This window comes from Schistocerca gregaria, chromosome 11 (assembly GCF_023897955.1).
Source record: "Schistocerca gregaria isolate iqSchGreg1 chromosome 11, iqSchGreg1.2, whole genome shotgun sequence".
Classification (NCBI taxonomy): domain Eukaryota; kingdom Metazoa; phylum Arthropoda; class Insecta; order Orthoptera; family Acrididae; genus Schistocerca; species Schistocerca gregaria.
The window spans coordinates 96,307,945-96,335,786 of record NC_064930.1 but is presented as its reverse complement, the minus strand read 5'-3'; the positions used below and the strand labels follow the sequence as shown (position 1 = coordinate 96,335,786).

General features: G+C 40.9%; 1 protein-coding gene across 3 annotated transcripts; it reads right to left on the bottom strand.

Moving 5' to 3' along the window:
• Positions 1-1,677: 1,677 nt before the first annotated feature.
• Positions 1,678-25,265, bottom strand: LOC126294975 (uncharacterized). 3 transcript variants are annotated; one of them, XM_049987203.1, is made up of 3 exons: positions 25,165-25,265; positions 17,277-17,499; positions 1,678-4,214 (listed from the first exon to the last, which is right to left on the bottom strand). In XM_049987203.1, the coding sequence occupies exons 2-3, from the start codon at positions 17,313-17,315 to the stop codon at positions 3,216-3,218; spliced, it is 1,038 nt and encodes a 345-aa protein (XP_049843160.1). In that variant the 5' UTR covers positions 17,316-17,499; positions 25,165-25,265; the 3' UTR covers positions 1,678-3,215. The 3 variants fall into 3 exon arrangements, with proteins under 3 accessions (XP_049843160.1, XP_049843159.1, XP_049843161.1); XM_049987202.1 differs by lacking the exon at positions 25,165-25,265 and adding an exon at positions 24,425-25,151; XM_049987204.1 differs by lacking the exon at positions 25,165-25,265 and adding an exon at positions 24,979-25,151.
• Positions 25,266-27,842: the final 2,577 nt, after the last annotated feature.

Sequence of the window (27,842 nt, the reverse complement as noted above, 5' to 3'; positions counted from 1 at the left end):
CAAAAACGAATGACCCTACAAATCCTCTTGACAGATATGTCACCCACATTGATAATCCAGGAAGATTAACAATTAATTCTTCTATAGTGTGAGGTTTATCACTTGCCCGGTACACACATTTGTGGTGATTGTTGATTCAATTCAATATACATGTTATCAGACCAAACAATGGCTTCAGTCAGCTGTTTGTTATTCAAGTCCATTCACAGAATTCAAGGCACCTATCCAGATAATCTTCATTCACTGCATGAAGCAAACTGGGATTGTAGGGTTTCCACTTTGCTTGGTTTAACCCATTAGCTTATACAGCCACAGATGTCAAGTCTGTTATTACATTGCCAACTGCGAGATGGGCTTAGCATCTACGGTGTTTTTTCTTCTCTATTAATAAATAACATGACATGTTATATACCACTGGAAACCTGAGAAATGATTCTATTTACTGTTGTGTAACACACTCAACTTCCTTCAATGTTTTGCAAGTTACAAGCAATCATTTTCAGGTTTTGTTAGGTTAATCCACCCCCCCCCCTCCCCCAATTTTATTAACACCCTCCAGAAATTGTGTAGTGTACAAAGCAAGGAAGAAGAAAAGTGATACACGATACACAGTGCGATCACAAGAGATGTCTGGTGGTGTTGCATATGTTCTAATGTTTCCGACTTAAAGTGTGACTGTTAATATGGGTTATTTCGGTTTATTCCTCAAAAACACCTTCCACTTCTTTACGAGCTGACTTACTTGGAATTTGCAGCCACCCTTCTTTACTGGACAGCCGACTGCTGGAAACCCTCTTGACTCCTCCTCTGTCAAATAATGCTAGGTACAGGAATAAAATAGAAAGAAACCTCCACATGGGAACAAATGTCTGCTTGTGTCTGGCTATGTGCAGATGGATATGTGTGTATGCGCGCGAGTGTACACCTGTCCTTTTTTTCCCCCTAAGGTAAGTCTTTCCGCTCCCAGGATTAGAATGACTCCTTACCCTCTCCCTTAAAACCCACATCATTTCGTCTTTCCCTCTCCTTCCCTCTTTCCTGGAGAAGCAACCGTCGGTTGCGAAAGCTAGAAATTCTGTGTGTGTGTTTTATTTATTGTGCCTGTCTACCGGCGCTTTCCCGCTTGGTAAGTCTTGGACTCTAAGCACAGGAATTTTTAGACTCTTTCTACTTATGAAATAAGTAGACACACAAACTTTGCTTTTTGTCAGTTAACAATGTATTTGATTTTCACACACAATAAAACCTCACTTTCAACATAAATATATAACTTCCGGTAAGTCTCTCATACAAACAAATTGCATTACAGTTAAAAGAAAGTTGGCTTTGGTACCATAACTTTTCTTAACTTAAATCAGAAAATATGTCTCGGTAGGTGGGATTATGCCATTCCACACTCATATCCAGAATATTGTGTGTTCGAGATGGTAGAAGGCTGAGTGGTTCTAGAATTTACACAGAAATTCTTGAATCGCTACAATGCCTGAATTTCTTCGAGTATACCACATGAACAAAACCTTCTAGAACAGTATATCTTCACTCCTCAACACTTCAATAAATAGTAAGGATAAATTTATAAAGAATTCCTATCAAAAAAATTGTATGAATTTGAGAAAAGTGTGTAAGACAAAACTTGATTTTCGTGCATTTAAATAGTAAATGTAGGGTACTGTGGGGAAAAATATTAGTATGTCCGTGGGTTGAAATGCAGCAACACTTGATTTGAAATGCAGCAACACTTGATTTGCTTACACCTGATTCACACGCAGCTTGCCGTATAGACTTCTTTGGAGATCTTGTGAAAGTTTGTATCACTGCATCCACCCCTACTTCATCCACTACCAATTTTTTCCTGCCACATCATCCCTTCTTCAAGATTATACATAATTTTGTTATCGTTACATGTGATGCGCCACCATCTCTGCACTGCTTTCATGTTTGCACATTTCCAATAACATTTTCAAATCCACTTTGTTATCTACATCTACATCGATACTCTGCATAGTGGAGGGTACCCTGTGCCACTACACATCATTTCCTTATTTCCTTCCCCGTTCCACTCAGGAATAGAATAAGCGAAAAATGACTGGCTATGTGTCTCCATATGAGCCCTAATTTCTTGTCTCTTACCTTTGGGATCATTATGCACAATGTATAATGAAGGCAACAGAATCATTCTGCATTCAGCTTCAAATACCAACTTTCTAAATTTTCTCAGTAGTGTTTCTTGAAATGAATGTTGTCTTCCCTTCAGGGATTCCTACTGGAGTTCCCAAAGCATCTCCTTAACAGTTGCGTGTTGTTCAAACCTACCAGTAATAAATCTAGCAGCCCATCTCTTAATTGCTTTGATGTCTTCCTTCAATCCAACATGGTAGGAATCTCAAACACTCAAGCAGTACTCAAGAATTGATTGCACTAGTATCTTCCTCTGGTGTCCAAAATAAAAGCAACAAACCTCTGTTTCCCCATCCCTTGTCTAATTTGTGACATAATCATACAAACTGTCAATCAGATGTCCATACGTTCATGTACTGCACTGAAGACATTCTGGTCAATGCACAACCACACCAATGTCAGGGCACCTACGAAACGAGGTAGTGTTTGCCAGGTAGCTCCACATCCACAAGCACTACGTACACAGTCACAGACAGTGCAGTATGTAACAGAGAAGATACCTATGAGGATCTCTGAGGTGGAGGGCCACAGAAAGAAAGGAAGCAAAACAGTCGCAAACTGATGTGGCCCGATAGCTTAATGTGAATCGTTCTATTGTTTCTCAGATGTGGATATGCTTTATAGATTGAAACTGTATCCTGAAGACCAGGGCAGGCTAATCACATGTGACTCCAGACTCGTTGGGTTTGTTGATTTATCATAACAGTTAGGAAGGTCTAGGAAATGGTAGCAGAGGCGGTGGAAGACTTACTCGGCTCATCATATCAAAATGTTCTTTAGTTTTAGAACAGTCATAGTAAATATATAGGTAATTTTACAATATTTAATGTCAAATAAAAATTTGTAAAATATACTGCACAAGATCAGCCCATCTCTTTCACTGCCCTTCTTCCATACATCATATTTATTGACTCGAAATAATGATAATGAATTAAGCAGTATATTTGTTATCACAAGGAAATTTCAACAAGTCAGTGTCTTACAGTAAGGATACAGGACACACTACATCTGCGGATACAGTCCACAGCAAGAGGATCCTACGAGGAGAGATCCCAAATGACTTCACATCCATTTATCGTGCAGGACTCCAAGTGAGGGAGGCCGGCCACACAACTGCAGACAGTCTGCGCCTCGACGTGGCAGTCCGACAGCCGCAGCACGCGCAGCCTCTCCAGATAGCGTAGATCTGCAAACGCGTCCTCCAAGAGGCGTCGGCAGTCCGAGACTTCCAGCTCCTCCAGCGTCGCACTGCAGCCCCGCACGAAAGTCAGGCTGCGGAGCCGCTGGCACCGGACGTGCAAGGCACGCACCGGGCCCAGACTGCAAAGCCTCTCGAGGTGTTCGTCCCAGATGTACTTGCTGAACACATTCACTTCCTCCAACGCCGGGCACACGGCGGCGTCCACTCCGGACGTCGCGGCGGAGACCTCCAGGGCACTGCCGCGGCGGCGACCCTTCCCGGAGAAGAGGTCGCGGTGTGCGTCTCTGACCCTCCGTATGGGACCGTCCACACTACCGGCTTCGCGAACTGGCCCGGCAGATTCGCACGTACGGTCGGACGGGTTACAAAAATACGACTGTTCTACGACGAATATCCTCCTCAACGTGAGGCGGTCGACCCACGACAAGTAGAAAAAAATGTTTTTCTGCATCGAGTGGTCTATCACCAGGCAGTCGGTATCGAAACACCGGAAGTATGGCTCCCACGTCAGGGGGGCGTCGCCGTAGTGGTGGAAGACGGTGGCCTCCGGCCAGGCGACGTGGATCCCGAACGAGCCGGAGTAGAGAAGGTAGAGCGTTTCCAGCTGCGGCACCGCACCCGCCGTAGCTAGCACTTCCCTCGCGTTCCCCACGTCGTACGTCGCGCACTGCCAGCGCCTCCACAGCGACTTCTCCTCGCGTAGAATGGCACGCCACCTGCTGCACGTGTGCGAACACCACGTCAAGTCGCACAGCCGCAAGTAGGAGAATATTTCAATGAGGACCTCGTCTGGAAGATTATCTATTCCACAGAGAGCTGTTCCAGGTGTTACTGTCTCTCTGTAAACAAGGAACAAAATGAAATAGCAAGTTATGTATTGCTGCAGAAACATTTGCAAATATACGAGGCACTTATCATTAAACTTACTTGACAAGGCCTGCATGATAAATGAGTTACTGTAGGACAGTGAACTTTTTGGAAATATTTGTACGGATATGCAGAAGAGAATTAATTAATAAACCGTGGAAAGAAAGACATTTTAATTTGCACACAAGTGGGTACCATTTGTAAACTGTGTACCAAGTTTACGTTCCAGGTTACAAACATTGCTCAAAGTGACAACCCTCTGCATCCGCAACAACCCAGAGCCATTAAGAGATGCCGTTTCACAACTGTTCACGGCACGCTTCGAACAGTGGGCTATAAAATGTTTAGCTGCCGTTAAAAGGCTCGTGCAATGCTCGAAAGATTGCACATTGCATCCAGCATTCTCAGACAGGGCAACAGTAACTTCTTCAACAATTTGTGGTACAACTGGTCATTGGCGTCCCCCCAACAACAATTCTGAAATCACCAGTTAATTCGAACTCACGACTCGCGTTCTTGTGGAAAGGGGACCTCTCTGAATTTTTATAATTCATCAATACTCACGCAGAGCAGAAGCACTTTTGCTGTTGTTTCGATAAAACAACTTTACGAGTAAAGCCCTGCTCACCTCGTCCAGACCCACGTTCACTGCCTGCAAGTTGATGTTTGTGCTTCAATGTACAGGATGGTGCAGGGAAACGGGAAATTTCGAAATAAGGTCATTTCCATGAATAAATTCATAAAACTAATAATTTATTAACAAAAGTGAATGTATCAGTATGCCATTATTGAGTATGTCTTTACAATCAAAATGTCCAATAGCGTCTCTTTAATTTTTAAAGATGAGATCGGAAAGATATGCCCCCATTCGCCGTTCACACTCTAACAGCCTGTTATGAAAACTCTGGAATGCGCGGTGTAGCAAATCTTGGGGAATGGCAGTGATTTCGTTTTCAATGTTCTCCTTCAGTTCATGGATTGTTGCAGGGCGTGTACGGTACACCTTGCCTTTAAGATATCCCCACAGGAAGAAGTCGCACACACTAAGACCAGGGGATCTCGCAGGTCATGCAATGTCACCGTTTCGTGAAATCATGCGTCTTCCAAATAATTGACAAACTGCTGCCATCGATTGTCGAGCAGTGTGTGACGTGGCTCCGTCCTGCTGAAACCACACGTTTTCGACATTAAGATTAAACTCGTACAGTCTCGGTGTAAAGAATGTTTGAAGCATTTCGACATATCGAGCGGATGTTACTGTCACTACACTACCATCCCCACGTTCAAAAAAATAAGGGCCGATAACACCGTGACATGATACAGCACACCATATTGTGACCTTGGCGCTATGTTGTGGTCGCTGGTGAAACTCACAAGGGTTGTCCTGTGCCCAATAACGATAATTCTGTTTGTTCATGGATCCGTTCAGGTGGAAATGGACTTCATCTGATATCCATAAGTTACCAAGGAAATTCGCGTCCTCGTCGATTTTAGCCAATATCTGGCTACTAAACTCCATACGTGGCACTGGGTCTCATTTGTGTAAGTGTTGCACAATCTGCAACTTATAGGGACGGAAGTCTAATTCGTGCAGTATTCTTTGTAAGTTTCATCGCTTAATCCCTAGAGAAGATGCATGCTGTCGAACAGAACGGAGAGGTCATCTCTCGATTGCAGTTCTAGCAGCTGCAATGTTCTCTGGGGTACGTACCGTTGGAATGCCACCTGGAGGTTTCTTTTTCAAGGCAGATCCTGTTTCTTCAAAATTACACACTCCCGTTGTAATCGCATGCGCAGATGGGACACGTCCATGACGTCCAAGCTGGTAATGCTGTCGAAATGTTCTCTGCGCGGCAGTCGCACTATCACAATTTTTGTAAAACGCTCTCACAGCTACTGCACGTTCCACACCAGTCCAATTCTCCATGATTACTAAATTGCAATGCGTTCACATCAATTGTGCAAAGTTTCAAACATCTGCCGGCACTACAGTGCTGCCAACTGTAACGTTCAAAATTTCCCGTTCCCCTGCGCCACCCTGTACATCATTGCACCAGTACTGATGCCTAACAGCTGATCGTGACACTAACACTGCTAGAAAAGCACATGCTGCTGTGCACAGTCTGAACATCATTCCTGTACAGTTGGGTACACTTACAGTAAATAGCTTTCCATCTACACTGGCTCAAGTAACAAATATTTAATTATAACCACTCTGTACTTTATGACACTGTAATTCTGTCAGAGATGACACAGCACATGGAATATCAATTGAACAGAATGAAAAGTGTCTTGGAAAAAATGTTATAAAATGAGCATCAGTAAATGTAGGACAAAGTTAACGGGTAGTAAAATTAAAATTAGGTGACAGAAAAACTAGTAGACAGGTTTCACTATCTGGGTAGCAAAATAACAAACAATTGTAAAATTGAAAAGAATAAAAACTGGCAATAGAGGAAAAAAGTGAATTGCAAACACTTGATTAAGGATGGGTTCAAAGCAGATAATATGAGGATCATATGCCTGGCTTTTGCTAATGAGCTGGCAAACAACATGCAAGAGACTTTTGTGCAATATAGCTCCAAGGGCTGTATTTAATATGACATGCAAGAGCCTTTTATGCAACCCTGGTACTGAGGCAAATGCATTTGTTCAGATGTAGACTCTTCACAGCAATACACCACCATTCTCACCTCAACCTTCACAGGACGTAATCACCCCACCAGTCTAGTTCGAAACCAGATTTCCCAGATCACCAAATCCAATTCCAGTACCATTGTTGCCTCCAAAAAATAATTTAGGAGTACACCTCTTGTCAATCAGTATTATCCTACAGTCTAGTTCGAAACCAGATTTCCCAGATCACCAAATCCAATTCCAGTACCATTGTTGCCTCCAAAAAATAATTTAGGAGTACACCTCTTGTCAATCAGTATTATCCTAGTCTCGAATGTAGTAATCAGCAACTTCGACAAGGCCACGACTCCCTAAAATGAGGTTCATTCTGTCTGAGATTTTGCACACCACACTTAGAATAGCTTTTCACCATTCTCCCAATTCCCGCAATAACCTTGTAAGACCGTGTGCACCTCAGTCACCCATCTCCCTACTCTGTCACTGTCCCCACTGCAAGACTCACCCTAGGCACCCTGCTTCCACCATCTTTTCCAGCTCTGTAACTGACAAAACATATAATATCAAACGGAGAGGCACCTGTGAAATGACATCATATACCAGCAGTTACGTAAACACTGTTCGGCCTTTTACATCGGCACGACTACCACCGAGTAGCAGTTGCAACAAATGGGCGCAGGCACAGGGTGTATATCAGCAGTCATTACAAAATCACAGCCATGACCTCAGAGCCTGTTTCACCACAAGATTATCTAGACTCTTCCCCCAGACACCATTTTCTCAGAACTCCACATGTGGGAACTGGTGCTAAAACATGTCTTCAGTTCTTGCCACCCAACTGGCATTAATTTATATTGATTTTTCAGTTTCAGCATTTCTTCACAGTAAGTATTCTTTTCTTTACTCGTTTTTAGTTTTCTACACCTTTCACTTTCTGACCTGTCTATTTACTGCCGTGCCCCTCCCATCTCTATCACATACAATGCAGTTAGCTTCCTGCTTATATTAACTTGTGCACGATGTTTTACCACTAATCTCTATCTTGCATATTATCCTATTTTCCACATTTAAGCTTTCAGGTTTTCAAATCTTGCCCAAAGCAGTCCCCAACAATGAGTCTTTTCTTCCCATCCTGTCCTGTCCGGTAAGTCTACCCTGAGTTGGAGTTCTGGGCAACTTTTCCAAATTCTACTCCTTTTTCTAAACCTCGGCAGTCCTTCAACTTCAACCCTCTTCCTTCCCCTTCAATTGTTCTGCCAGAAGAAGAAGAAACCACTGGCTTTGAAAGCTTGCATACACACTACCTTTTATATGTGTGTCTCCTGGCACCACTTGGTGAGTCATTTTTTTTTCTATACAATTACATTATGTATGAAAATAATAGAGGGAAACATTCCACGTGGGAAAAATATATCTAAAAGCAAAGATGCTGTAACTTACCAAACGAAAGCATTGGTATGTTGATAGAGACACTAACAAACACAAACACACACACAAATTTCAAGCTTTTGCAACCCATGGTTGCTTCATCAGGAAAGAGGGAAGGGAGGGAAAGACAAAAGGATGTGGGTTTTAAGGGAGAGGGTATGGAGTTATTCCAATCCCAGGAGCGGAAAGACTTACCTTAGGGAGAAAAAGGAACAGCTATACACTCGCGCACACACACATATCCATCCGCACATGTCTGCTTTATGTCCCTTTTTCCCCCTAAGGTAAGTCTTTCCGCTGCCGGGATTGGAATGACTACTTATCCTCTCCCTTAAAACCCACATCCTTTCGTCTTTACCTCTTTCCTGATGAAGCAACCGTGGGTTGCAAAAGCTTGAAATTTGTGTGTGTGTGTGTGTTTGTGAGCGTCTCTATCAACATACCAACACTTTCGTTTCAGCATCTTTGTTTTTAGATACAATTACGTTATGTTTTCAACAACTGTATTTAACAGGAGATAGATCTATTGATCAACATCCACAAAGCATATCAAGAGAGCCAAAGCCATAAACTAACTTGGAGAATGAATCTCACAAGATACTGTTTGAGGCATAAATTTTTCTGTCCTGTCTAGTTTGATTTTCCATCGTTTCAGAGCTTATATTTCATTGAGATGATCCGACATGGGGACTGCATGGTAACCAGATTTTTATAATTTTTTGTGTTTATGGTATGTGAAGTTTAGAATTCAAATATACCTCTCCCAAAGCAATTCAGTGCAACTCTCAAATATACCTCTCCCAAAGCAATTCAGTGCAACTCTCAAAAATACACAAGTATATTTACTTTAAAGTTTTCAACTTTTTTTAATATGCTAAACAACGGTCTAATTAGGTATCTTGAACAGAAAGACCCCCTCAATGCCAACCAGTGTGGTTTTTGAAAACTATTGTCATCTGAAACCTAACTCACACTTTTCTACGACATACTGAAAGCTTTGGATCAATGCAACCAGGAATATGCAGTGTTTCTTGATTTCTGAAAAGCATTTGACTCAGTACTGCACATACGCTTATTGTCAAAATATGATCATACGGGGCATCAAGTGAAATTTGTGACTTGACTTATGACTTTTTGGTAGGGAGGACACAGCATGTTATCTCAGAGGGAGAGTCATCGTCATACGTAGAAGTCCCTTCAGGTGTGCCCCAAGGAAGTGTGTTGGGACCCTTGCTGTTCATGTTGTACATTAATGGACTTGCAGACAATATTAATAGTAACCCCAGAGTGTTTGCAGATGATGTCATTATGTGAAATGAAGTATTGTCTGAAAGAAGCTGCATAAATATTCAGTTGGATCATGAAAAGATTTCAAAGTGCTGCAAAGATCGGAAACTTGCTTTTTAATGTTCAAAAATGTAAAATTGTGCACCTCATAAAATATAAAAATGTAGTATCCTATGACTATAATGTCAATGAGTCACTGCTGGAATCAACCAACTCATACAAATACATGTGTGTAACTCTGTAGGGATATGAAATGGAATGATCACATTGTTGATTGTTGTAGTTAGCTGCTCAACGACAACATTGATGGCACCATATGGGGGAGATTCAGCGGTGACAGCAGAGGTGAAGGCTTCCCAGTCTGCCTTGTTTAAAGCCCATCTGGGTAGGTGTCTGTGGGCATGACACTGGGGGAGTGACAGGAAGATGGGGAAGTTGTCACTACCACACAGGCCATCATGTGCTCTCCAGTGGGTAGATGGGAGAAGGCCAGGACTGCAAACCAAATCAATGGCTGAATATGTGCCATGTGCCACACTGAAATGTGTGGAGGCACCTGTATTTAAGAGGCAGCAGTCGAGTTGTGACTCGAAATTTTCGACCTCCCTACCTCGGCCAGTAAGCATGGCGCCACCCCAAAAGGGGTTATGTGTGCTAAAATCTCCCAAAACTAGAAAAGGTTTCGGGAGTTGATCAATCAGTACAGCCAAGACATTCAGGTGCACTGCACCATCTGGAAGAAGATATACATTGCAGACAGTTATTTCCTGTGTTGTCCTTATTCTGACTGCCACAGCTTTAAGAGGAGTATGAAGGGGCACGAGTTCACTACATACTGAGTTCAGGACATGGACTCCAACTCCAACTGACACTCTAATATAGTCGCTACAGTTCCTGTAATATCCCTTACAGCCGCAGAGGGCAGGGGTCCGTATTGCCGGGAACCAAGTTTCCTGGAGAGCTTTGTAGAAAGCAGGCGTAAAGCTCAACAGTTGCCGTAGCTCAGCCAGGTGGTGGAAAAAACCGCCACAATTCCACTGGAGGATTATGTGGTCGTGAGACTGGGAAGACATGAAACACTCAATGAGGCAGTCTATGCCTCAGGGTCACCTGCTGCCACCAGATGAATACATGTGTGACATCCATTGTGTCTGAGGGCCCAGCGAGATCTACGTCCTCAGCAGACGCCAGAATCTCCACCACATCCTCAGACACAGAGCTCGTAGTTAGTGGTGGTGTGGGTGCCACCACAGTGCCTTGGTTCTTGGGGGTCCTTGTCTTTTTAGGTTTCTCTCGCTGCTCCTTAGGTTTGTCCAGCTGGGAAGGCTTCACTGATTCAGTCTAAGGAACTGTGGAGGACCGTGAAGCCCTACCTGTGGTTGCTTGAGCCACTGCTAGGAACCTGGGAAGAGTGTGACCCAAGGGATCCCTTCCTTGTGAGAGGAGCCAAAGAAGATTAACGCTTCTCAGGCTGTGAAGTGATTGGGGAGAGGGGAGGAGGGGTTGCTCCTGAAGTAGGTTGTGCAGGAGTAACAGGGAGGGAAGTGCCCCCCACCATCAAGGGGGCAGGTGGAGTCTGACAGCTATGAGAGCCAACTGTATGCGATGGAACGGACGATGGTATATCTGTTGTCATAGTGGTGGCGTAGATTGACATCACATGCACTGGATGTAGCATCTCATATTTTCTCTTAGCCTCAGTGGAGGTCAGTCGGTCCAGGGTCTTGTATTCCATTATTTTTCTTTCTTTGTGGAGAATCCTGCAGTTTGGAAAGCAAGGCGAATGGTGCTCTCTGCAGTTGACATACATTGCAGACAGTTATTTCCTGTGTTGTCCTTATCCTGACTGCCACAGCTTCAAGTGGAGTATGGGGCACAGGGAGTATTGGGATGAGAAGGACATCCACAATCCCGATAGGTGATGCTGGAAGTACAGCAGGAAGACATGTTGCCGAACTGCCAGCACTTAAAGCACCGCATCGAGGGAGGGACATCTGGCTTTATGTCACAGCAGTAGACCATCACCTTGACCTTCTTGGGTAATGTGTCACCTGCGAAGGCCAAGATGAAGGCACTGGTGGCAACCCGATTATCCCTCAGGCTCACCTTAACATGTCATCTTCACGGCGAGTAGCAATCTATCTTTTCCTTATATTGTCGAAACTTATTTTAGCATAATTAAACATGACCACGAGAATTTCAAATTCAATTACCACAAGAATTTTTGAGAGTTGCATGTACTATACTGCTGTGAGAGAGACATTTGAGTTCTTAACTTCACGTACCATAAATTTAAAACATGACAAAAATCTTATATCCGTATGGGCCCCTTGTCAGATGATCTCAGTGAAATTGTAGCTCTCGAACAAAGGCAAACCTAACTAAATAGGGCAATTACGCTCGCAGAAAAACGTACACCTCGAAATATCTATTGTTGAATATCAAACTACAACACAGTAGTCAGACTATCAATCCTCTATGCAGCAGTGTGTCTATCCCTAACCAAAAAGACCCCAATAGTGTGTCCTCGAATTACGAAAAAGGAAATTCCTGTAAAAGGTAGTGAGAAGCAAAATCTGAAATGCTGTGACTCCACTTGAAAATCGGGAGAACCGCTCCAATTTAATCCTCGTGCCACTGAAAAGATGACTGAAATAAGTATTAGTGTCAGTTGTGTTGAGAAATAGCTGAAATTGTTAAAACTGAACACAGCTCCAGGGTCCGATGGATTCCCTGTTATTTTGAGTATAGTGTTCGTGGCTGGGTTATTCTCTCTTCTAACCATTATCTATCGTAGATCCCTCAAACAAAAAACTATGCCCAGTTCTTGGAAAAAAGCTCAGATCACACCTGTCTACCAGAAGGGTAGTAGAGATTATTTACAAAACTACTGTCCAATATCTTTTATATTGATTTGTTGTAGAATCTTAGAACATATTCTGAGCTCAAACATAATGAGGTATCTTGAAAAGAATGACCTCCTCCATGCTAACCAGCATGGATTCTGAAAAGATCAGTCATGTGAAACCCAACTTACACTTTTCTCACATGACCAACTATATCCTCACCCACAATTAATTCTCCTTTGAAGGTATTACCTACAAACAAATCCGTGGTATGGCTACGGGCACCCATATGGCACCATCCTATGCTAACCTATTCATGGGCCATCTAGAGGAACCCTTCCTAAAAACCCAGAATCCTAAACCCCTTACCTGGGGTTCAGCGCCACTGATGACATCTTTGCTATCTGGATTGAAGGTGAGGGCACCTTATTCACATTCCTCCAGAACCTCAACAACTTCTCCCCCATTTGCTTCACCTGGTTCTACTCAACGCAACAAGCCATCTTCCTAGATGTTGACCTCCACCTCAGAGATGGCTACATCAGTACCTCTGTCCCTATCCAACCTACCAACCACCAGCAATACCTCCACTTCAACAGCTGCCACCCATTACATACCAAAAAGTCCCTTCCATGCAGCCTAGCCACCTGTGGCTATCGCATCTGTAGTGATGAGCAGTCCCTCTCAAAATATACCACAGGTCTCACTGAGGCCTTTACAGATTGTAATTACCACCTCATACTTGTACAAAAACACATCCCCCATCCCTTATTGTTCCAGTCTCCCCACCTTCTGAAGTCCCACCATCCAGCCACAGAGAATCATTCCCCTCGTAACTCAGTACCGCACAGGACTCGAGCAACTGAGTTACACATTCTCCACCATGGTTTCGACTACCTCTTGTCATCCCCTGAGATGAGAAATGTCCTACTCACTATCCTTCCCATCCCTCCCACAGTGGTACTCTGCCACCCACCAAACCTACACAATATCCTCGTCCATCACTACACAATCCCTTGTCTCTTGGCTCGTATCCCTGTAATACATCTAGATGCAAGACTTGTCCCATACATCCTCTCACCACCACCAGAGAGAGGGGGGGGGGGGGGGAGCTGTGGGTGTGCATGTGCATGTAGTTGTCTATTTTCAATGAAGGCCTTGTTGCTGAAAGCTCATTTTCCATGTCTTTTTGTTGTGACTATCTCTTACTCAGTATCTCCGCTATATGGTGAGTAGCACATATCCTTTTCGTAATACTGTTACAGTCCCTCCTGGATTTTTCCATTGTTTGAAAAATAAACATCAGTAAGGTAGAGGAAAAGTCCAGGTTCAGAAAAGGGGTTAGATTAGGAAGTCCCCTATCCCCATATTTATTTAATATGTTCACTGTGACAGCTATTCAGATCCTGAGGGAGAAGATAAATAGAATAAAATTCAATGGTTAGAGGATGCAATACGTTATTATTGTTGCTGTTGATGTTGTGGTATTCAGTCCTAAGACTGGTTTGCTGCAGCTCTCCATGCTACTCTATCCTGTGCAGGCTTCTTCGTCTCCCAGTACCTACTGCAACCTACATCCTTCAGAATCTGCTTAGTGTATTCATTTCTTGGTCTCCCTCTACGATTTTTGCCCTCCACGCTGCCCTCCAATACTAAACTGGCGATCCCTTGATGCCTCAGAACATCTCCTAGCAACTGATCCCTTCTTCTAGTCAAGTTGTGCCACAAACTCCTCTTCTCCCCAATTCTACTCAATACCTCCTCATTAGTTATGTGATCTACCCATCTAATCTTCAGCATTCTTCTGTAGAACCACATTTCAAAAGCTTCTATTCTCTTACTGCCTAACCTATTTATCGTCGATGTTTCACTTCCATACATGGCTACACTCCATACAAATACTTTCAGAATCGATTTCCTGACACTTCAATCAATACTTAATGTTAACAAATTTCTCTTCTTCAGAAACACTTTCCTTGCCATTGCCAGTCCACATTTTATATCCTCTCTACTTCAGCCATCATCAGTTATTTTGCTTCCCAAATAGCAATACTCATTTACTGCTTTAAGCGTCTCATTTCCTAATCTAATTCCCGCAGCATCATTTAATTCGACTACATTCCATTATTATTGTTTTGCTTTTGTTGATGTTCATCTTATATCCTCCTTTCAAGACACTGTCCATTCCGTTCAACTGCTCTTCCAAGCCCTTTGCTGTCTCTGACAGAATTACAATGTCATTGGTGAACCTCAAAGTTTTTATTTCTTCTCCATGGATTTTAATGCCTACTCTGAACTTTTGTTTCCTTTACTGCTTGCTCAATATACAGATTTAATAACATCGGGGAGAGGCTACAACCCTGTCTCACTCCCTTCCCAACCACACTGCTTTTCTTTCATGCCCCTCAACTCTTATAACTGCCATCTGGTTTCTGTACAAATTGTACATAGCCTTTCACTCCCTGTATTTTACCCCTGCCACCTTTAGAATTTGAAAGAGAGTATTCCAGTCAACATTGTCAAAAGCTTTCTCTAAGTCCACAAATGCTAGAAATGTAGGTTTGCCTTTCCTTAATCTTGCTTCTAAGATAAGTCGTAAGGTGAGTATTGCCTCACGTGTTCCAACATTTCTATGGAATCCAAAATTTTCTTCCCCGAGGTCAGCTTCTACCAGTTTTTCCATTTGTCTGTAAAGAATCTGTATTAGCATTTTGCAGCTATGGCTTATTAAACTGATAGTTCAGTAATTTTCACATCTGTCAACATCTGCTTTCTTTGGAATTGGAGTTGTTATAATCTTCTTGAAGTCTGAGGGTATTTCGCCTGTCTCATAAATCTTGCTCACCAGATGGTAGAGTTTTGTCAGGACTGGATCTCCCAAGGCTGTCGATAGTTCTAATGGAATGTTGTCTACTCCCGAAGCCTTGTTTCGACTAAGGTCTTTCAGTGCTCTGTCAAACTCTTCACTCAGTACTGTATCTCAGATTTCATCTTCATCTACATCCTCTTCCATTTCCAGAATATTGTCCTCAAGTACATCACCCTTGTATAGACCCTCTATCTACTCCTTCCACCTTTCTGCTTTCCCCTCTTTGCTTAGACCTGGGTTTCCACCTGAGCTCTTGATATTCATACAAGTGGCTCTCTTTTCTCCAAAGGTATCTTTAATTTTCCTGTAGGCTGTATCTATCTTACCCCTAGTGAGATAAGCCTCTACATCCTTACATTTGTACTCTAGCCATGCCTGCTTAGCCATTTTGCACTTCTTGTCGATCTTATTTTTGAGACGTTTGTATTCCTTTTTGCCTGCTTCATTTACTGCATTTTTGTATTTTCTTCTTTCATCAATTAAATTCAATATTTCTTCTGTTACCCAAGGATTTCTACTAGCCCTCGTCTTTTAACCTACTTGATCCTCTGCTGCCTTCACTACTACATCCCTCAGAGCTACCCATTCGTCTTCTACTGTATTTCTTTCCCCCATTCTTGTCAATTGTTCCATTATGCTGTCCCTGAAACTCTGTACAACCTCTGGTTTAGTCAATTTATCCAGGTAAGGGTAATCAACAAATATTAACAAAAAGTGAAGAAAGAAATCTAAATTTTATTAGGCACGTCATCAGACACAACACTTTCACCGTTCACATTCTTGAAGGGAAAGTGGTGGAAAAGAAAGAGAAAGAACAATTAGGAAGAGGTATTCGGAAGACATCAAGGAGAGGATACCACCTGGAATATTTTTTGATGTTAGTAAAGCCTTTGATGTTAATGATCATGAAATTCTCTTGCATAAGTTAAATAATTATGGAATTCTAGGCCAGTCTGAAAGGTAAATCCAGTCAGACCTGAATAATCATCAACATAGTACAGAAATAGGACTCAAACACAAGTGAAACACAAGAAGTTCTAGTTGTTGCAGTAATGACGAAAAAAAATTATCAAGTATGGAGTCCCATTTGTGTCAGTGCTGTGATCTGTCCTATTTTTGCTGTATGTAAATGACTTGGGTGATAAAATACATGATGGAATCACAGTACTTTTTGCAGATGACACAAACATTCTAATTAAATCGCACAGTGACAACAATCTGCAGAAAACTGCAGCATCAGTTATGCGTAGTTTCACACAGTGGTTCAACACCAACAGCCTCGTCATAAAATTGGATAAAACTGGGGCAATTAACTTTCACACCATATAAAAACCTCCATCCTGCAAACCCTGCTTTCAAAATTAAAGTAAAAAATGTCTCAAATGTCAGTGATACAAATGATATACATGTATATGAAACTGGGCACAAGCTGAACCTAAACATAAACAAAAACAGAGCAAGCACAAACTTACACAAATGAGGAGTGTATCGTACTGGAGTTATGTTATTTAACTATATGCCACCTCACTTAAAACACCTGACAACATTAAAAATATTTAAGGTAAAGTAGAAACAATTCTTGCTTGACCACTACTTCTACTCTCTCTCAGAATTTCTGGATCATCATAATACGCAATTTACTTTGGGTTTATCATGTAATCTCTATTGCTAACCTCTGCTGTTAAGTGTATAAGCAATGTAGTATGTCAATTTATATTATTATCACACTGAGTGTGTTGACCATGTAGTTACAACTGCTCTAATCATTAATTAATTATGTTTACCTTGTCCCACATCATATGTAAAAACAATGTCCTAAAAACGATTCTTGGACTAAATAAATAAAACAAATACATGTACAATTACGTGGAACTGAAATGGCAGCCAATGACAGAAGTGAGTGGATTCATTAACACAGCATTAGCCATTAGAATATATAAGTATATATGTAACTTTAATGGTGCACCTGCCTTGACACAGTTGCTCCTTTGATAAGGTCATCCATTATAAGAGTTCTTTACAGTTTCCAGTAAATCTCAATCCCTGCTTCAACTGCATCCAGGCATCACTGAACAGGGAATCATGTATTCCTCCTTCCTGAATATGAGATACTACTCCCAGTTTGCAGCAAATATTACACACTGCAGAAACAACATTCTTGGAAGTGTTCGACCAAATTTATCCATCATCTGTGGGTGAAATATCTAATTAGTCATCTTATGCATACAGTGGGAAAAGGAAAGGATGTCATGGCAGCTAGCAAATAACAAGCACAAACACAATAAAAATCCTAGAGAAAAAGAGTAAAATTATCTCACTTAATATTCACTCTTTTGTTTCATGTTTCAAACAATAACACATAATTAAATTTATTTTTTTTACAGTAGGGCTTTTTATACATCTACATGAAATGTATTCACAGTTCTGAATACCGAGTATCATCAGCAGTATAATGGAACGATGACAATGAAAATTTTTGGTGGACTGGGACTCGAACCTGCATTTCCTGCTTATTGAGGGTCATTGCTTTAATATTAACCTACCCAAGCATGTGTCTACGCATCGTAATTCTGAACAACACAGACACTGAAATATTGTAATTTTATATATCCGGTGGTCCAAAAGTTACAGAAAATGAAAGATAGTTGACAAATTATCGTCATTACCAATAGCAGGGTTCACAGTTCACAACTGACCTTCTGACTTCCAAAAGGCTACACAATTTAGCAGAACTAAATTTTGGGTAATGTTCTGTATACGTTAAAAGTGTGAAAATTTCTGTACTCTAATCGTCTATCAATGAACAAGTGTGTGCTAATGCAATTGTAATATCTAATTAAAAATAATAGAGGAGGACAAAAATGTGTTAGTTGTCAGGAAACACGAATAATTTATTTATAAGTTCCTATATTTGTCTTTTTATTTGGAGTACTCTTTGAATGACATGTGGCACACAGAAAGTTGTCAGCAGAAATTCCGAGATCACAGCATTTGCTGCATGGTGTGCCTATGGTAATGTCAGAGCATTCCATTTCCATACTTCCATGGACATAAAAAAATAAATAATAAATAAGCGAATGTTGAATCTATGAAATGAAAGCTACTAACAGTTAGTACCACCGACATCTATACTCTACAAACCACTGTGAAGTGCATGGCAGAGAGTCTGTCCCATTGTACCAGTTATTAGGCTTTCTTCCCATTTGATTCTTAGAGTTGTTTGGTGGGTCGATTTGGGGGAGGGGACCAATCAGCGAAGTCACTGGTTCCGTTGGATTAGGGAAGGATGAGGAAGGAAGTTGGCTGTGCTCTTACAAAGGAACCATAGCAGCATTTGCCTGAAGTGATTTAGGGAAATCACGGAAAACCTAAATAAGGATGGCCGGACGAGGATTTGAACCATTTTCCTCCCAAATGTGAATCCAGTGTGTTAACAACTGTGCCCCCTCACTCGGTCATTCTTATAGTAATCATTTAAAGCCAATTCTAGAAACTTTTGTTAGTAGGCTTTCTCAGTCTGCAGTTCAATTTCTTCAGCACCTCTGTGACACTCTCCCACTGGTCAAACAAACCTTTGATCTAGTGGTTGAGCATTTGCCCGCGAATGGCAAAAGTCCTGAGTTCGAGTCTCAGTCCAGCACACAGTTTTAATCTGTCAGGAAGTTTCGTATCAGTGCACACTCCGCTGCGGAGTGAAAATCTCATTCTGGAAACCTTTGATCATTCATGGTGACCTTCTCTGTATAAGTTCAACATCCCCTTTGTCCTATTTGGTGCAGGTCCCACACACTTGGGCAATATTCTGGAATGAGTGACATGAGTGATTTGTAAGCAACTCCCCTTTTAGACTGATTGCACTTCCCCAATATTCTACCAATAAAATGAAGTCCACCACCTGTTTTACCCACAACTCAGCTTATGTGATCATTTCATTTGTTTTACTGAGAAAATTCTGGTCCTATGTACAATTGTTGAGGGGTAAAGGCTTCCATCCAGTCAGTTGCTGACCAGTCTGGTGTGGCAATTAAAGATAGCAAAACAAAAGCTCGAAGTTTTAACTTTCATGTCCAAGAAATCAGTCACACAGGAAAATTGTTTGAATATACAGTCATTTGACCATGAATCAAACAAGCACCTCAGGCATGAAAAAACAACTGAAGGAGTTGAAAACAATGTAAGTCACCATGGCTGGATGAAATCCCACAGCAACTGGAAGAAAGTGCAGGTGACTCATGTGCATAAGTGCAAAAGAACAGACACACAAAATTACAGACCTATGTGCCTAACATTGGCTTGCTGTAGAATCCTTGAACTTATTCTCATTTCAAATACAATAAATTTTTCTTGAGACCATGAAGCTTAGGTTTGCGAATCAGCATGATTTCAGAAAGCATTCTCATACTAAATTCAGGTTGCCCTTTTCTCACGTGATATACTGTGAACTATGGATGAAGGGCACAGAAAGATTCCATATTTCTAGGTTTCCAGAAAAGTGTTCGGTACCGTGCCCCACTGCAGACTCTTAAAAGAAAATACAAGCACATGGAATAGGTTCACAAGTATGTGAGTGGCTCGAAGACTTCTAGTTATAAAACCCAGTATGTTGTTCTTAACAGCAAGTGTTCATCAGTGACAAGGGTATCATCAGGAGTGCCCCAGGGAAGAGTGTTAGGACCATTTTTATTCTTTATATTCATAAATGACTTGGCACACAGACTGAGCAGCAATCTGTGGTTGCTTGCTGACGATGCTATGGTGTATGATAAGGCGTCAAAATTGAGTCACTGCAGGGGGATGCAAGATAATTTAAGACAAAATCTCTAGTCGGTGTGATGAAAGGCAGTTGGCTGTAACTGTGGAAAAATGTAAGTTAATGTGGATGAGTAGGAAAAACTATCCTGTAATGTTCGGATACGGCATTAGCAGTGTCCTGCAGTGCAGCGGATAGGCACTTGGTGCTGGGAGTGGCAATTAACACCTAACATAGACAAATGTAATGTATTGCAAATACATAGAAAGAAGGATCCTTCATTATATGATAGTGGAACAAACACTGGTAGCAGTTACTTCTGTAAAATATCTGGTAGTATGCGTGCAGAACGATTTGAAGTGGAATGATCATATAAAAATAATTGTTGGTAAGGCGGGTGCCAGGCTGAGATTCAATGGGAGAGTCCTTAGAAAATGCAGTCCATCAACAGAGGAGGTGGCTTACAAAACACTCGTTCGACCTATACTTGAGTATTGCTCATCAGTGTGGGATCCGTACCAGCTCGAGTTGACATGGGAGATAGAGAAGATCCAAAGACGAGTGGCGTGTTTCATCACAGGGTTATTTGGTAAGCGTGATAGTGTTACGGAAATGTTTAGCGAATGCAAGTGGCAGACTCTGCAAGAGAGACACTCTGCATTGTGGTGTAGCTTGCTGTCCAGTTTTCGAGAGGGTGCGTTTCTGGATGAGGTATTGAATATATTGCTTCCCCCTACTTATACCTCCTGAGGAGATCACGAATGTAAAATTAGAGAGATTCGAGTGCGCACGGAGGGTTTCCGACATTCGTTCTTCCCGCAGGTTACCCCCAGCCATACACCATAAGGTGAACTGTCGAGTATCGATGTACATAGTGTTACACCCAGGTATTTGTACGAGTTGGCTGATTTCAACAGGCTCATTGATATTATAGTCATAGGATGCCATGTTTTTTTGCATTTTATGAAGTGCAAAATTTTACTTTTCTGAACATTTAAACCACATTAATACCACACAGGGAACAGTATCTCCTTGTAAGTAATATGAGGTTGTGTGGAGTTCAAAAAAATTGTCAGTATGGGAAGCTGATTATTTAAAGAAGATAAAAATAAAATTATTTATTTATGGAATAATCTGAATGACGAAAATAGAGCTGATGCAGTCAGAAAAAGTGAGCAGTAGTAGTTCGCCTCAAATAGTCCATAGACAGCCTGCATTTATCTTTGTTCGCTTTATGTCCCCAAAGCAGAGTCATGTCTTTCACCATCATTCATATTATTAGAGATTGTGGAGAGGTATCAGACTTTGCTGTGTGGTACAAAACTTTGTTGCAAGTCCAGTTATCAGTTCAACTGTTTTAATCTGCCAGGAAGTTCCGTATCAGCACACACTCCACTGCAGAACAAAAAATTCATTCTGGAAACATTCTCCAGACTATGGCTAAACCATTCACCACAATATCCTTTCTTCCAAGAGTGCTTGTCCTGCAATGTCCACAGAAGAACTTATATGAAATTTGGAACTTAGGAGGTGAGGCACCAGTGGAAGAAGAGCTATGACGACAGGGCATAAGTCTCGTTTGGGTAGTTCAGTTGGCACAGCTCTTACCCAAGGAAGGAAAAAAGTCCTGGTTTCGAGTCCTGATTCGGCACACAGCTTTGATCTGTAAGGAAGTTTCATATCAGCGTACATACTGCCGCAGAGTGAAAAATTCATTCGGGAACAATTGTATTTTTGTTTAATATCTAAGAGCATTTCACTGTTATATTTATACTCCTACTGAAAACGTCTATTTTCCCATATTGCTCTGGTAGTTTCAGGCTTTTAATACACAGCTTGACAAAAAAGTGAAGAACCCAGAAGCCATGGTTGAATGTCAATGTAACTTTGTATATGTGCACACCATTGGATGCCATATAAATGAGAAGAGTTGCAATTCTCTGTGACATGTACAATACCCACCAGAGGGCATTAATGTTGTTTGTGTTTTGTGTTGTTACGAGGTCTGACAGGGTAGGGGCATGAACAGTGTCAGATGTTATGTAATCACTGTGAAGGCAATGGAGATGACATGTATTCATGTGAGCTCACTGTGAAGGCAATGGAGATGACATGTATTCATGTGAGCCAGTATAATCAGCTAATTGGAAGGCGCCTCATTGTGACACTCTAAAAAACAAAGCAACAAAAACCCCATTAATTTTATTTTCCCAAGTGATAGCCTGTGGTTTGAGTAATATTTTAAATGAAGGGTGGGGGATTTAGGGAACATTCCTTACGTTGTATACAATATTCATTGAAACGGTAGAGGATTTTTTTGTTTTTGCGAAATCAAATACAAAATGTAAGTGTAGGCTACATTTCTTTCCGGTCTCGGTGGTTTCATTAAAAGGTATGGCAAATTAATTTCTACAATACTTACACTATAGAGTACATAACCTCCAAATTCCACACTGCCTGGATGATAAACCAAAAAAATGGTAATTTATTTTCAAAAAGTTAGCAAGTGTTATTTTGTACCATCACAGTGTTGAAAATGACAAAACTTCCAAACTTTGAAATGCCACTAAAAAGACATAAAATGCTAAAATTTGGTATGGTTATTTATATTCATGACAGGACAAATAAGCTGTTTCATCCAAATCTCAGGTGGTGGATGAGGTGACCTGAATGACTTAAAATATCCTGTGTATATGTAAAATTGAGCTACCCATTTCCATTTTATGATAAATTCAGTATCATTGTGAGATGATCCTAAAACTAATGAGTAAACAAAAAATTTACAACAAAAATATAAATGATGTTCATTAAAGTCATTCTGATGCAGTTGCTTCTATTTCAGGTGGTGTTTATTACGTAATATCCGATCAGGCTTATAATATAAGATTAATACCTCAGCTTAGTTTTAGAACTAAAGTGCTATTTCACTGTTTGATACTAAACTTTCTTAGTTCTTTTATGTGGCTTAATGTTCTTAATTTTGTATCTCAAGAACACATTGTTGAAAATACAATGCCGTTGGTAAACACAAATTTGAGAAAAATCTCGTTTTAGAAAAAAAACTGGTTTTGAGTGTTTCCAAAATGTACTTTCATTTTAATAAGAAGGTGCATGTTACAGCATTACTATTACATATCAAATTAAGGCGTATACTGCAGCATTCACGATGTCACCAGTTTTAGCTGGCTAGCATCAATCGTTTTAAAGTTATGGGCATTTTTGTTTTGTGACATTCTTCAAACAGTGATCAATTTCCATTTTTTAAAAAACTGTTTTATACATCAAAAGCGACTAAAATAACGGACTTTTCGTTTGATCCACGAGGAAATAACAATAAATATCTTTAACTAAGCTGTCCAAACATTTGGCTGCTCTGCTTTGACACATGCCCACCCTACACATGGTGTACGTAACATGAATAGGGGGGGGGGGGGGAGAACTATAAAGCTCGCTACAGTTTAACAATCCTGAATTAAGGGTAATTTGATTTAACACCTCTTATCAACTATTCCAATATTACACAATACTTAAAACTTCAGTGTGTTTAATGTGTGATGGGACAATGTTTGACCAGCAGTATATACACACACACACACACACACACACACACACACACACACACACACACACACACACACAATTTAAGTGCCGGAAAGAGTTATAAGATATATATTGACAAGTAGTGGTTTGGTTCATTGTAAAGAATTGTTTAAAAAAACTGGACACCATTACTGCACAAAGTGAGTATGTCTACCAGTCCGTTGTGCATAACAGTGAAAATATCACTACACCTTTTTTACTAATTTTTCTATACATAATCATGGAACAAGGGCTAGTTTGAACTTACTTTTACTAAGATAAAACAAACGAAACTGAAAACAGCATTTTCTATCAAGGAATAAAAAAATTGTAAGTAAAGCACACTACAATCAAGTATTCCTCAGAGAAGTCAGAGTGGTAATTAATAATGGAAGGCGATAATAACAGCACCCTGTCACATTACAATTACAAGTCGACAGGTGGGATCAGACGCTTTAGTCGACCCACACCTTTACAAGATCATGTCAATAACTACAGTGTTCAATAGTAATGCCATGTCATTCTCCCGGGTTCAAAATTTCTCTCATTATGGTCAGATGCTGACAGCTTTTCAGTTGAATTAAGGGAGGACATGCGAGTTTGCTAAATATATGGGATTTACAGCGGGGGATATAACATCAAGTTCGTGGTTCCAGACACATTGACAGCAGTGTTTGAGCGATGAAGAGTTAAACTGTGTTTATATCAATGAACGTTATACATAAGGGCCAAACAAATGCCGTGGTGTTGTTACGCAGCAGAAATATTTGGGACGATGAACTGACCGTTCAGATATGGCTTTTCTGTGGTTTTCCTAAGTCACTTCGGGTAGGCGCGAGAGGGTTCCTTCACCGTTGTCACGTCCGAACACCGGTGCTATCCTTTTAAAGCAGAATTATATGTTATAAGATTATGCATTATGTATTTGTTTTGCACTTATGATTTTCATTGATTTATGATGAGAAATCCTACATTATTGTGAGATGACCCTTGAATGAATGGACCAACAAATTAATTAACTGTGTTCTTTCTTAACCTATACACTGTCTGCCGATGAAAGATTTCCGTTCTTGCATAGAAGGAAAGGATTTGATTTGGTGCCAGTCATATAGCAAACTATAACTGTATATACATTAACTTAACTTTCAGGTTTTCGTAATTGCTGAAATCAGAAAAAATCGCCAGCAGATCGTTTCCGAGTTGCAGATATGTATGTGGGGACTTGACGGTGCCCGATTCAGAGTAAAAGGAAGATAACAGTACATTATTACACTGTGCGAAAATATTATTGTAATTAGAACTATCCTCACAAACTCAACAGCAACGATATCAAACATACACTACACAGTACACTATACATAGAATAACGTTCCCACAGATGTTATTTAGCCTCAGCGCAATTCCATGAATATTGCAAATCACGCTGGAAACAAATGAATTTCGCTCCCAACAAATTCGAACAGCCATGAACAGAAACACCATAGACACAAATAACATAGATTGCGCACGCTTCTATCTCACGTGCCTTTATTTGCATATCCCACACTCATGGCTACGTGTTTAGCGTAGAAGTCGCGAAACGAACTGCGGTAACAGTTGTTACCGTTTGACAGGTGGAGCGACACTAGTGCTCCAAGTGGTGGCTAAGGAGAACGTCAGATGCGTCTAAGAAGCATTATGTTTGTGTTGCGTCCCTTTCCTACGTGACGTACGAAATATTTGAATTATTTTTTTGCCACCAAGAACTTGTGTAATAATAGAAGACATAGATGTTTCTAAAATTTGATTCTAAAACAAGCGCAAGTAGGGATAAAAATCATAAATCCACAGGCAAGCTACAACACATTCGAGAAGAAACACTTGTGATTTTGGATACAATTACAGGTTACCACGTTGATATCAAAAGGATGTACTCACAAATTCACTCACATGAAGCACAGATATGTACCTCTATGAGCAAAAGGGATCGACGCCCCACTTGTCGTTCCGTAGGCCTACTGTGTTTTAATCATTGTCACCTGTTGCCACATTATATTATTCTAAGTGCGACAAGAAACTGCCAAATAGTGGGAGATTTATGCTGTGCGTGTAAACCCTGAGTGCTCAAAGACAGTAACAATGTCAGAAATGCTGCCACATGTTAAATTTGCCATTAGAGACATTTCACCCAATGACATATTCACTAGAATGAGATTTTCACTCTGCAGCGGAGTGTGCGCTGATATGAAACTTCCTGGCAGATTAAAACTGTGTGACAGGCCGAGACTCGAACTCGGGAACTTTGGCTTTCGAGGGCAAGTGCTCTGCAAACTGAGCTACCCAAGCACGACTCACGCCCTGTCCTCACAGCTTTACTTCTGCCAGTACCTCGTCTCCTACCTTCCAAACTTTACAGAAGCTCTCCTCCGAACCATATTCACTAGCTTATCTGTACCTTGCGCTTCAATAGGTGTTATATAATGTCACTTATCCCACATTTTATTCGTATGCCTACCACATCCCTCTAATGTGTGCACTGATGGAAGCATAAACATTCTGACAAAACCAGTATGCCTGAGTGCTGTAATAAATTTAGAACAAACCGATTATTTTAGTCGTTCCATATTTCTGCACGTTCCTCCTTCAATGGCATACTAATCTGGCTTAACAGCAAGTGAATGGCATCCTATAATCTTCAAATTTTTTTTGTCCTTCACTTGATCCTTCCCATACAGTTTCTGTTGCTGTCTGTACTTGAATTGATACTAATTTTCCTTGTCCCTTAATAGTTTGCAAGAAGTCTAGCGATCTGCACATTGACAGTTTACGTGCTTTTGCAAGGCACGAATAACTGCACTTAATCTAGCCACTACATCGTCAAAGTAGGTGTGTGTTGTCGATTCAGATGAATCTCGCACTGGAGATTTGAACTGGCTGCCTCTGGGCCATGGTAGTGTTTTACAGCTTTAGACGGATTACCGAATCTTTTCACAGTTTGCGCTTCATCGTCAGCTGAGCACGTAACGTTAGCGACAGCTCTGGACCTGGAACCAATCCCACTCACTTAACCATATGCTAAGCCCCGGCCACGGTTTCCCACATGTTCCGGCACCAAACTTCTTAGTGTCACAGGTACGCTAGTCATGAAAACTAGGGAAAAAATCAGTAATTAGTACTAATTTCTATTTTTCTGGTACCACTGTCAAAAGAGGATATTATTAAAGAAATAAAAATATCTATATTGAATATGTGAAGTGAAAATAAAAATAAAATTGTTTCATGAATCTTCTTCTGCAGTATCTTAAAAATCTGGCATTTGTTAATCACAGTGAGCGCCAGTTTCCATCAACTCACTTATTATAAGAAAGTCTGTTGAAAATATCTTTTAGTAGCAAAGGCAAGGATGCAATCTATTATCTCGAGTGCCTAAAGTCAACTTGTGCATAAACAAGCCAAAATCATTTTCTTGATTTGTTTGTGATTATCTCATCAAAATTAAACAATATGCATGTGAGATAATGTAGATATACTTAATGAAACCAATCAGATATTTCTGTATATGACATACTTCAGTAGTGTTTCCATCTGTAACATGCGAATTTTTACTTGTGAACTCTTATGATCGCTTGCATGTTCCAGACATGAGATACATTTAAACAAGCACAAATGAGTATTCACTGCACACAGTGTTAGAGATTCTTCATTGAGTGGTATTTGAAGATATGCATAGCGCAAATCAATTTTTGAAAAGAAGCATCCAGCGCCCAATTTGTCCATGAGATCCTCTGGGCGTGGCAATGGATAGGTATCAATCACAGTTTGTGGGTTGACTGTAGACTTAAAGTCAACACAGACGTGAATGTGACCTGAAGGTTTGGGGAGCAAAACCAGTGGACTTGCCAATTGACTAGCTTGCAAGTTCAGAAACGACTTTGTCCCATAATGCAATGGGAACAGTTCTGGCCCGCTAAAATTTCGGTTGAGCATTGTCTTTCAGCGAAACATGTGCAACAAAATAGTTGGCCCTCAGAAAAAGAGTTCCAGGAATTATTTTAGCAAGCTAGCTACACTGTCTTTTACATTGAATGGAGACATTGACAACACATTGTCCTGAATGTTAAAGCCAAACAAATCAAAAGAATGGAGACCAAAGATGTTTTCACAATCGCGTGATTGTAGGATGGTAAAAGTCACATATCGCCTATGCGAGCGAGACATGGCAGG

Bases quoted from the DNA above. Each gene is read 5' to 3' on its own strand.
- LOC126294975 (XM_049987203.1), bottom strand. From the start codon at position 17,315: ATGGATGACCTTATCAAAGGAGCAACTGTGTCAAGGCAG. The intron at 4,215-17,276 runs GTGCACCATTAA...GTTTACAGAGAG, and splicing joins GAGCAACTGTGTCAAGGCAG to ACAGTAACACCTGGAACAGC.